This window comes from Archocentrus centrarchus, chromosome 16 (genome assembly GCF_007364275.1).
Source record: "Archocentrus centrarchus isolate MPI-CPG fArcCen1 chromosome 16, fArcCen1, whole genome shotgun sequence".
In the NCBI taxonomy this organism is placed as follows: Eukaryota; Metazoa; Chordata; class Actinopteri; order Cichliformes; family Cichlidae; genus Archocentrus; species Archocentrus centrarchus.
The window spans coordinates 36,240,457-36,252,170 of NC_044361.1; the positions used below are offsets into that span (position 1 = coordinate 36,240,457).

The 11,714-nt window shown below is 40.8% G+C and overlaps 1 protein-coding gene across 1 annotated transcript; it reads right to left on the minus strand.

Annotated features, from left to right (window-relative positions):
- Positions 1-28: 28 nt before the first annotated feature.
- cndp1 (carnosine dipeptidase 1) lies at positions 29-11,412 on the minus strand. Its single transcript, XM_030750663.1, has 12 exons — positions 11,354-11,412; positions 10,957-11,067; positions 9,370-9,513; positions 8,577-8,739; positions 7,975-8,063; positions 7,221-7,418; positions 7,050-7,134; positions 3,651-3,811; positions 2,638-2,802; positions 2,406-2,547; positions 1,041-1,188; positions 29-410 (listed from the first exon to the last, which is right to left on the minus strand). Exons 2-12 carry the CDS (start codon positions 11,065-11,067, stop codon positions 332-334), a joined length of 1,485 nt encoding a protein of 494 aa, XP_030606523.1. The 5' UTR covers positions 11,354-11,412; the 3' UTR covers positions 29-331.
- Positions 11,413-11,714: the final 302 nt, after the last annotated feature.

The following is an 11,714-nucleotide window of genomic DNA, read 5'->3' on the forward strand; positions in this document are numbered from 1 at the left end:
TCTCAAAATAAAACACATATTCATACTATTGCATTGTACAGCTTTTACTACATGGCACACACACACATGTACACACAGTAGTATATGAACAGGAAAAATGGCACAGAGGGATGGATAGATAGATAGATAGATAGATAGATAGATAGATAGATAGATAGATAGATAGATAGATAGATAGATAGATAGATAGATAGATAGATAGATAGATAGATAGATAGATAGATAGATAGATAGATAGATAGATAGATAGATAGATAGATAGAGTTGAAATATCAAAGCACAATTTTCTGTAGCTGGAACCTTTCTGATGAGGTCATGTGATCATAAAATATCACACACTAGTCGTTTTGATCTGGGACACTTCGTTCAGGTAGGCGATGAATAACTTGGTTCCCTCGATATAGTTGTACCTGGGAGAGAATAAAAACAGCAGATGGTTGGCACAGCTAAAAGGTAACAACATCAAGCTTCCTCAACATAAATACAATAGATCCAAATACACTATTATCCACAGCAACAGGTACATTACACCTCCTTAGAAGTCCTCAGAGCTCTATCCCACTCTGCTGCTGCTGCTGTAAGACTTACAAAGAGCTCAGCCCCGCATGTCTTTATTTCTGCCGCTCAAGCCTCACCTCATCCACCAAGTCTGCTGTGACCTCAAACAGCTTTCAGCCATCTTTTTGGAGCTTTCTGCAGTAGCTGCCCATTTTTGCCCTTGTATGATGTACTCAAACAAATCAGCCTTTAAAATGTGCCCACTGTGGTCTCCCTTTTGTCTCAGTGTTAGCAGCTCTTCCTGCTAAACCACAGCCACTTCCCTGATGTGTTCGTGTGACATTCCCAACATGCCTACCTTTCAGTCCGATGTGGTTTCTCTTCTATGGCAGCTCACAGTTGTTGATTATAATTAAATTATAATTAATTCCAAGCTTTTGTCTTGCATTTTGTCAGAAATCAGGAACAGCTGGTGTGACCAACACTCCAAAAGAAGCTTTATTTAAACGGATACGGCAGCAGGACACACAGTAAAGTCTAACCTGCTCATTTTCTCGTTCTGGGAGTGCAGACCATCATCAAAGCCTCCGATGGGCAACATGATGATACTTTTTGCCGTCACATCCTGGAAGGTCCTGGCAATGGGGATCGTGCCACCCTCACGGATCAGGTCAGGATCCACACTGAAAACTAAAGGTAGAACATGGACACGAGCTCTCAGAGGAATCCGTGCTTGAGTTACCAATTAAACAATTAAAATGCATTTGTCACTTGTTCTCTGGATCTCACAATTACATCATAGCACATTTTTTACCTTTTATCTATATTTTTAACAAGGACAGATGAAAACACCGGCTGCTTCTTTGGTTACCATTCAAAACACCTGCGGGGCGCATGTGCAACAAAGCACACTACAAAGGATTAAAGATGAAATCAACAACTGAGGTATTTAGCAACAACATAAAAAGAGCAGCCAAGAGCGATAATAATAATAATAATAAAACAACACGATAAAACACCTCCATAAAAGTTCAAAGTTGGCCAATATCCTCAGGAAGGTTGTGTCAAAACTTCTGAAAAAAAAAAAACTAAGAGCTGTATAATTTGGATTTGGAAGAAACGGTGAAGCAGAAAAAAGCTCTGCAGTGTGAACAGAAGCTGAAAAGGACGACGTGTGTAGCTCGTAAATGGTGACAAAAAAACAGGCCTTTCAACCGAAGCCTGTGAAACATCACATCTAATACTGACCATAGGGAAGTGGAGCTCCTACAAACAGGTTGCTAGTCTATATTTGGCTGCTTACATAATGCATATGCTCAGTGAAATGATTCCACACAAATATAAGTTAACAGGCCTTTTCTATGTGGTTCACCTCCAGGAAAGCCTGTGCTTCCAAACAAAAGGCTGTACATTACTGTATGTATATAACTATAACCACCACCACCAATTTTCAAATATGACATAAATGCACATCAGTCTACTGTAACACTGCAGCGTCTTTGCCTTCCAGTGCAAAGAGCTTCGACTGTTGTTGTGATTTGGAGCTACATGTTATATTTGGTGTTCTAAGTGTTAATGTTGAATTAATACTGATAGTCTCAGTTTGGTGGTTATGAGGATTATTTTATGATAGATCACTGAGGAAAGTGTTTACTGTTTTTAATGGTTACATAATAAACCCTGAGAGTTCCAGAATGGTCACTTTCAATCAAAGTACACTCAAACCTAATCAATCAACCCAGCCTGTTTGGTGACAAGCAAAAAGCACTTTTTTGGAAAAATGTAACTAGTTTTGATGATGATGATTATTTTCTTTCACTGATTGCCAAGACTTGGGGCAACACTTTTTAAAAAGAATAAAAATGACATATTCTGATAGCACTGGGTCATCACCATCTGCTCTGTACCTCTCTTAACAGCAGCCTTTCCAGCCTCATAGAGCGGATGCTGAATGACAGCCAGCCAAGGCTTGGCCCCTATCACCATAGTGACTTTCAGCTTGTTGGGACTCTTTCTTTTGGCAAACACTGAGTGAAGGTAGTCTGTCACCTAAAGGACAGGAATCAAGAAAAGAGCAGTCAGTTCATTAAAAGGAGCAGGCAGAGAACAGAGCGTGCACGTGGATTTCAGGTATTTTACCTGTTTCTTGACAATGGCGGGGTCCATGTCAGGAACCTGTCTGATTGAGAACTTAGCAGTAACCTTAGCAGGGATGACAGTCTTGGTGCCGGGGTCTGAAAAGGCCCCCTCAATGCCGTGGATGGAGACAGTGGGCCAGCGCCACCTGTGAGCTAGCAAGTCCACCTTTGGGAGAGGGGTATCATTTATTATTTTCAATAAAATGTTTCTCATATGGGGCCATCAAAACAGCAGTCATCTTAAGAAGCTTTGTACTGTAACGACCTTACAACATCATAAGGAGAGCCCTAATGATCACATGATCCCCTGTGAGCACGGCACCGTGGGAGGAACCCGCTTTAAAACCAAACTTGGAGAAGGTAGACAAAAGGTAACTACATGTAAGAGTGAGATTTAAACTCACGATGAGTGAAAAAGCAGGAAGTGAACAGGAAATACTAAGTGCATCATGGGATTTAACAGGAAGCCAAAGAAGAGAATTTAATATGGGGAAAATATGATCCCTCTTTCTAGTCCCTGTTACTTCCCTCAAAGGTTTTACACAGAACTTAAAGAGCAGCTTGATAATAAAGAATAACAACAGTCCAGCCTAGAAATAACAAATATGTGAATCACTGCGAGACAGGACGTTTCTAATTTTAGCTGCACAGATGAAATGGATTATTAGTCTAATGTGTGCTTTGAAGAACATAACCTGTCATAAATGACTGCAGTAACTCACAACAGTCCCAATCTACAATTAACAAATGCATGAAGGAGTTTTCAGCATTACTCTACTGCAGGATGATCCTAGTTGTGGTAACATTAATACAGATGAAATAAGGCCAGATGAGAGATTTGTTTAAATGTGAGTGTAAAGCAGCTCTGAGGTTGTTCACAGAAGTTTTTCATTAATGACACACAGAGTATGAATCTGTGTTTTTGGAGATTTTTAGGGCTAAATACAACTCTGACTCATGTGAGGTAGTGAATTAAAGGTCCCCCAGAGCATTACGATGACTGATTTCTATTACCTTATTGTTGTACATGAGCTGGCTGATGCCGATCTTATTCTTGTAGTCGTCCAGGTCAAACTGGATATCCTGGTACAGCCTCCACTCTTCATCAGAGAGGGGAGCTACAGCCTCCCTGATCCCAGGAATCAGGATCTTTCCACTGGGGCTGATCAGTGTGTCTAATGGAGTAATAACAGGCTGGTGTCACTGTTAATGGATGATCAGATTGGACTGCTTTGCTGCAAGAGCTCAGAGTTGTGCCTTACGCAAAGACACAAGTAGGACTGTAAGGTTTAAGTACTCCCAACCCTTTGCTTACAGAATAGAACATTTGATTATTTTTTTCTCCCCATTCCCAAATCAGTGAAAATGAACAATTTTCCCCAAAAATAGATTTCATTTTTACTTGGGTAACTTGTCATCACTGACAGTGACTGATGATACTTTATCCTCCTGATGATGAAGCCCCAGGATTATTACACATGCCTCTTTTGGCTGATCTAAGAGAACGTCTCTCTTACTGAATGTTTTTATGCTAATGAAATGAAATGAAATGCTGTTTGGAGTTATGTTAACGAGGAAGTGTTGCATTGTTACACAGAAACAGGACAAAGCAGACAAACGCATCATTAATCGCTTTGAGCCAGCTGACTTGTGTCAGTTTGACAAAACATTCATTTGCTTTCTTGCTGTGTTTACTCTGAACATAAATTCAGTTAATAATGAGCAAATAATAACTTAGATGAGATGAAAGGTCCTTTGCTTACAGTCGCCATCATCTCCTGTTCAAATGCCAATTTAACAGCAGAAAATATGCACGTTTACAGTTAATTTATCCTTTTAAATGTCACTGAGATTTAAAGTTTCCGGTGTGGCCGTACAGACAGGTGTCTGCAGCTTGCAGGTGTGTATTGTTATTGATCTGGGCCTCTCGACCATGTTTGTCATGTTGGTTCCATTTGAAGAATTTTGAATGCAATTATGTGAGAAACGACAGGCTTTCTGTTAAGTTTCTATCAGCATCATCCAGGAAAATCCTTCATTTTATGTCTATGTTACTTAGCACTGATTAATAAGTGTCTCTGTCTGTGCCATATATAACCATATATAACATCCATATAGGGGAAAGTGGGGTGGTTTGTGCCAGCGGGGAAGTTGTGCCACCCCCTGTTTCTAGGGAACCATAGAAGAAATTTGTCATGTGACCACACATTTTTGAAGAGTCAGTCATTTTACTCATCCTGTAAAGATGAGAGCCTCATTGCATGAGAAGTAAGCACATTTAACTTCAAAAAAATGTTTTTTGCCTTACGAAGTAAGATTTCTATGATCAAGGTTTTTTGATTGTGGTGTCTGAACAGTTACAGACAAGTTTGAAAACATTCTACAAATGTTTTACTGCTTTGGTATGCTACGCTATGAGTCTATACAGCTAGCATTATGTTAGCTCAAAAATGCTGGATGAGGGTTGGGGTGATCTGTGCCAGAGGGCCTGGGTTACGTTGTGCCAGTGGCACAACTCACCTCCACTATTATTTATTGTAATTTTACACTGTTTTATTTTATTTTATCACTAAAACTATGTGACAGTCTTCATTTTAGACTAAAAATAGAAATAGATCATCATGCCACGGAATTATAAGAGGAAGACAGGCAGGGGTTCAACCAACTGCTCCACCAATTACCCAGTTCTGCTCATTCTGAACAACCATTAATCTCACATCTCACTGAAGGCAGTGAATGCTCACCCTGCCACCACACACCGCTTGCAACCTTTAGACAAAACAATCTATTACTCAGTGAATACCTACTACAACGGTGCGATGGATGGATGGATGCACAGGTCACAGATGCTGATTTTCTTCTTCTTTTTTTCATTTTGAACCCAACTTTGTTCTGATGTGTTCATGAAGCGCTATACCTTGTTTAAGAAAACTGACCTTTGATGTGCTCATGTGGTGCAATAGGCTTGTAGAAAAGTAGCCTTTGATGTTGTAAAATAACTTTAAATATACCTTAAGTAAAAACTGGCACAACTCACCCCACTCTCCCCTAGTCCAGATTGCCAAACAACCGAGCTAGCTAGCGCCATCTGATGAGTGCAGCCTGTCACTTCAGTTTTTAGATATTTCTAAATATTTCAAGTGTCTCTGAAGGAAACCTTTGAAAAATCACGTCTACAAACCCAAATCTGAAAAAGCCGGGATGCTGCATACAGCAAAAACAGAATGCAACAATTTCCAAACCTCATAAACACATTTTATTAACAGTAGAAATAGAAAAGATATCAAATGTTGAAACTGAGAACATTTTTCATTTTAAGAAAAATATTAGCTCATTTTGGATTTGATGGCAGCAGCATGTCTCAAAAACGTTGGGATGGGGGCACCAAAAGGCCAGAACAGTAAGTGGTGCTAACCAGAAACAGCTGGAGGAACATTTTGCAACTAACTGGCTTCACTGGCAACAGATCAGAAACACAATCGGGTATGAAAAAAGCATCTTAGAGAGGCGGAGCTTCAAATAACGAAGAAATAACTTTCAGAAAAGTCACATCTGACCAGAAAACAATGAAAATTAAGCAGAAAACAAAAGATCAATTGATCAGTGTCTACTACACCTGAGAAGTCTGTTATTGTTTGTTCTTATTTATTTATTGTTATTGTTTACGAGGAAGTTATAATTGGTTTGTTTTAGTCACATAAATCATCATTTGATTCAGAAATAACTGTTTCATAATTCACTGAACCGTGGTGTCTGTACCGCAACATGAACCGAACCCTATAATAATTACTGTTACATTTTTCAAAATAGATGAATGAAGCAGCTTGAACACAAACAGAGACACTGAATAAAAATATTCCTGTGCGAAATATAATGTGGTCCCAAATGAAGCCCCTTGGTCATTTTGGTCACTGACGTACAGCAGCTTGGTCACTTGAGGGTTAAAGTATTTATGGGTGCTTGCATGTACGTGCACAGTTAGGCACCATAACAGCACAGACCTGTGTCACATGACCCACAAAAATCAGTATTCACAGCTGTGCTTCTCAAATTCAGCCCAGCCTCGTTCAGCTCCAGCTCAGCTGCTGCTGTGGTTGGTTTAAAAAAAAAAAACAACTAATATTTTAGAAAATGCTGTTTATGCCATGTTTGTTTCAGGGTGGATATTAAATAAGTGAACAATCTGTCCCCAGATGCTTATTGTTTATGTTGTTATAAAATAAAACACACACAACATGAGCTTGAGCGGTGCTCATTAATAAAGTGTTGCTCACAGAGTCCTAATGAGGCCCTAATCTTGAGCAGCATCAGCAGAAATAATTCAAACATTCAACAACACAACAACATAAATTTAAATAAAGTTTAAATGAAACCAGAATAAAATGTTTTAATGCATTCAAATACGAGACTCACCGAGGATTCCAATCAGGTCGCTCATTGGTTCAATCACAGTCCCTCCATAAACACCAGAATGCAAGTCCTGCTTCGGTCCTTCAACCTGCAACCACAACAAAAATAAATCATTTCCACACAGCAGACGGACAGTTTCAGTGAAGGATGTGTGGAAGCTTTCTGATACACCACCTCAGCAAAGAAGTAGCAGTTGCCTCTGGTGCCGTAGGTGAGGGCGGGTTGTCTGCTGAGCCAGCCGCAGTCTGAGATGATGATGTAGTCCACGTCTGAGAAGAAGGTGTCTCTCTGGGCCAGGATCATGGCATCCAGGCCATTAGAGCCCGTCTCTTCCATCCCCTCGATCACAAATTTCACATTCACCGGCAGATCCTGGTGGACGGGGAGAAGAGCTCCGTGATTTGTTTTGGTGGGAAGCAGATGAGCAGAAAAGTCTCATTTCTACAAAAGCTTAACTTTGAACACGCGTGTCTTATTAAAACTGTAATGATATTTCCAAAAGCTCGGCACACTCTACAATTACGAGCTTTGTTTGAACCCACACCAACACATTTCTTCTTCCTCGGTGCACCCAGCGTCTGGCTGAGGCTTTTGATGTGTACATATAGCTTCATATTTTTTGGCAAGACAACAAAGCAGCATGAATGGTGGGGGAAGACTCCTGCCGTGAGTTTGCGAAAACCCGCACTGACACTGCGAGTTAGTCTGGCTCAGGCTCAGCTCTCCTGTCTCTCTAGCCTGAGGGTACGCACTTTGTTCCTGTTATATCCGCTGAGTATTTCACTCAGCTTAAAAAATCTGCTTCAGTAATAGAAGTCATCACTTGAATCCATCCTGCCTAAGGCACCGCTCTCTGTTCCCAGTCTTTACATTTCAAATGTTTTGATTCAGCTGGGACGTGTCAGCAGCACGGTGAACTTTCTCTTACCATACTGAGAGCTTGGTAAGCCTCCACAGCATGGATCCAGGCTAACACTGGGGCCTTGTTGTCTGACGCTCCTCGTCCATACAGATTGCCTAAAAATACAAAAATTACAATATCGTTATATTCATTTATGATGTAGACAATAATTTTCATCATTCCTAACACATTACCCAGTCCATAACAGCACTGATATCCAGCAGGTTTCTTTTTAATGTATTTTCAGAGTGCTCCTTTCATTGTTTTGAGCAGTGTATATGTCAAGGACATCATTTGAAGTGACAGCAGGTGAAATAACTGCTGGCAAGGTGAAGCAGGGCGGTCCCGAGGCGAGCGATTGAAGTGAAAACCAAAGACAATGAAGGATACTATTGATTGATGTATGACAAGGTGGTTAATCCATTAGCATGTAGCAGGCAGCCAAAGCATGGACTGCCCCATTTCAACACATGAAAATATTCTAGATTTTTTGTGCAGCATTTACACTTCACCAAAAGTTTTCCCAGACATGCTAATCATTTTTTTCCACCCTAAACCCCACTAGAATCAAATGAAACCCTGTTGGTCTGAGCAGCATGCCTTTGACTATAGAGCATAAAGGTTGTTACCATTGATCTCAGTCAGGTTGTACGGATCTGTTGCCCAGCCGTCCTCAAGCTTCGCTGGCTGGACATCCACGTGGCCGTAGATGCACACTGTGTGCTTGCTGGGGTCACTGCCAAACTGAGCAGTCACCACTTTAGGCAACTCTAACGTCTGGCCATCAGGAAGCTGCAGACACACACATCAGCACGAGTAGTTTCAACTTTAAAGTCACTTCTGTGCAGAAAATGTGCTTTTACAACAGCCCTCAACCAGCTATGCACTCAGTCTGTGTTTCTCAGATATCAAAGGACATTCAAATATCCACGGTGTGATAATCCTACAGGAGGGCAGAAGATCTGCTTTTCTCAAATAAACATTCCTCTACACTGTAGTTTGTTGTCAGAAAATCATCAGCTATTGTTTTAACTGTTCACTAAGACAATATAATACAGTAACAGTTCATACTGGGCTTCTCCTAATTAGTGGTGAGAAGCTGGGGATGATGCCCTCTAGTCTGACCTCTCTCTCTCTCTCTCTCACACACACACACACACACACACACACACACGCACAGTATGTTTAATGAGTCTGGGAAGCTGCTTTGTAGTGTCTCAGTCAGTAATGAGGAGGCAGATTTAGGCCTGACCGCTCTACTGCTTTTTTGAAGTTTGCCGATGAGCCAACCTCTGTGTGAAATCCACAGTATTTACCAGCCAATTAGGGTGATGATTAGATACAAAGCTCCAATATATCAACAAGAACTTATAAAAAGCAGGGAGGGGCAGTGTTGCAGAGAGAGGCGGTTCTGTCACTGACTTCTTGTTTGCCGACATTCACTAGCTCCACGGTCCCTCCTAACAGCCGGAGTTTCTGAGCCACCGTCTCCATCATACGGTGAAGCTCTGGTCTCTTCTGGACGTTGCTGGAGTCACTTTCAATTGCAACCCATTCCCTCAGCGTCTGAAACACACATGCAAGACCCAAAACATCGTCACTGAACTTAATCTATTATGTTATTTATTATGTTATTTATTATTATTGACTCAGAGAGGCTTTGATTTTTTTGAGCACTAATGCAGTGATGGGATTTACATTTCTCCCTTTTGGAAAATCACTGTGATCAATATGTAAATAATAGGGTATAAATAATACACAACCATTTAGAATCACCAGTTACCCTAACCCTAGCACCAGTCACTGCGTGTCTTTGGAGTACCTGGAGAGAGCCCACGCAGACACGGTGAGAACACACGAACTCCACACAGAAAGGCCTGATGGGGGATTCAAACCCAGCACCTTCTTGCTGTGAGGCAACAATGCTAACCACCGTCCCACCATGCTGCCCCCACTACTAAGGAATAGTGAAATTTTCAAAAATGTACCATTCATATTATTTAGAATGAATTTTGAGATTAATGTATCACAGAGGAAAAAAATTGCTCAGTTTCTGGACCTTTAATTTACAATTTTTTATTTCTAATTTTGTAAAGAAAAAAATAATTTTTTTAATAATACTTCTAGATTAATATTCCAATAGTTAAAGTTTTATTATCTCTCTACTACTTATTTTAATCATGATGCAACAATGAATGTGTGACACATCCACTTTGTAATTGTAAGACTTGCTGATGTAGTACAGGTGACATTTAGAAGTGTTACCGCAGTGTCAGCGCCTTGCCTCACTGTGGCGCTGTGTAAAGAAAATGATCCAGAGGAGAGTTCGACTGTACGTTTGACCCACGCCCTGATAAGCCTTCAAGAACTCTCAGTTACATCATGTGCAGATTCCTTTGCAGTGAGCACGCTTAGCTGCACATCAGTTTTTACTTCTTTAATTCTGGGTCTGATTGTGTCGGCCTGTCATTGATCTCAGTCACTCTAACTTTTACCCAAAGAGTATTTGTTCCAAGTTTCAGAAGATTTCAGATATGAATGAGCAAATTTAGCCAAAAGTTGCAGTAATAATTGGCATCACTGCAGTTTTTATACTTTACAAAATATTTCAATGGGGTACACTAGACCCTGTGGTGAACCAATTCATAACCCCAACCCTAAGCCTGAGTCCAACCCTGTGCAATCAGAATATGTAATATTTGCAGTTTTCACCTGTGCTGACTCAGACCTCAGAGTGCTAACTGAAGTCTAAATAATTATTTTCTTTGTTCTGCGATTGCAAAGATTTGAGAGAACAATTTCATAAAAACAAAAGCGATTCTGGTTCTTCCTGAGGTTAAAGCGAGGGTTGGGGTCATCACCGATGATAACTCAGAGCTCAGAGGCTTAAATAAAGCTTGTCTGATATTACTCTAACATGTAAATGGTCTAAACCTGATACACCTCACAACAAAGATCACAGCCCCTCTAGAGTTCAGTGTTGCTAGAGGAAGGAGCAGATAAATGTACCTCCACATAGTCTTCTTGGTGGTTGTCGACATACTGCGCCAGCTCAGAGTACTGGAAGGCATGCACAGCAGAAACGAGCAGCAGGATGGAGGGCAGGACTTGAAGATTCATCTGTTAAAAGAGTCAGAAACAGAATCAGCAACACCACAGATATAAAAAGATCATTACTGTATCACAGCTTATCTGAGCACTCAGGAACACACAAAACATAAACACCAAACACAAAACATAAACTCTTTCCTATCAATTTAAATGGTGAAGTACATGTTTGTAAGGACTCAACTTACCATGTAGAGTCTTGATTCATGTTTGATTTATTTAGTGTGATATGAAATGAATGAAACCTGAATTCACCTGCAAGCGTTCTCAAACTGAACTTGGTGACCTTTAGTCTTACCTTTTCTCTGCTGGAGGTGTGTGTGACAGTCTCCTCAGGCAGGTAGACTGTGGCCCTGTGCTGTTGGCTGGATATTTATACACCCACCCTTCTTATCACACTCCTACTGAGCCCCGGGGTCACATGGTCAAAAATTTCCTGGCACATAGCCAAGACAGCTGACAAACTTATTTTTCTTGCTGAAAAGTGCAAGAATTACACTTGGATCTATTGATCTGGCTCCAAGTATGTGTACCTGTGGGTGAGGAGGGCAGGTTCAGCGGGAACAAAGCAGCGTGTGAAAGTCCTGTTGTTTATGTTTTGGAAGCTCCGAGCAAATCCAGCCACTAGGACAAAAACGGAGCTCAGCGCAACTTTTCTT

Excerpts from the sequence above, each read along its gene's own strand:
- cndp1 (XM_030750663.1), bottom strand. The coding sequence starts at position 11,067 with ATGAATCTTCAAGTCCTGCCCTCCATCCTGCTGCTCGTTTCTGCTGTG. Across the intron at positions 8,064-8,576 it reads CAACCTGACTGAGATCAATG|GCAATCTGTATGGACGAGGA; the intron begins GTAACAACCTTT and ends TTGTATTTTTAG. Across the intron at positions 7,135-7,220 it reads ACTGCTACTTCTTTGCTGAG|GTTGAAGGACCGAAGCAGGA; the intron begins GTGGTGTATCAG and ends TTGTGGTTGCAG.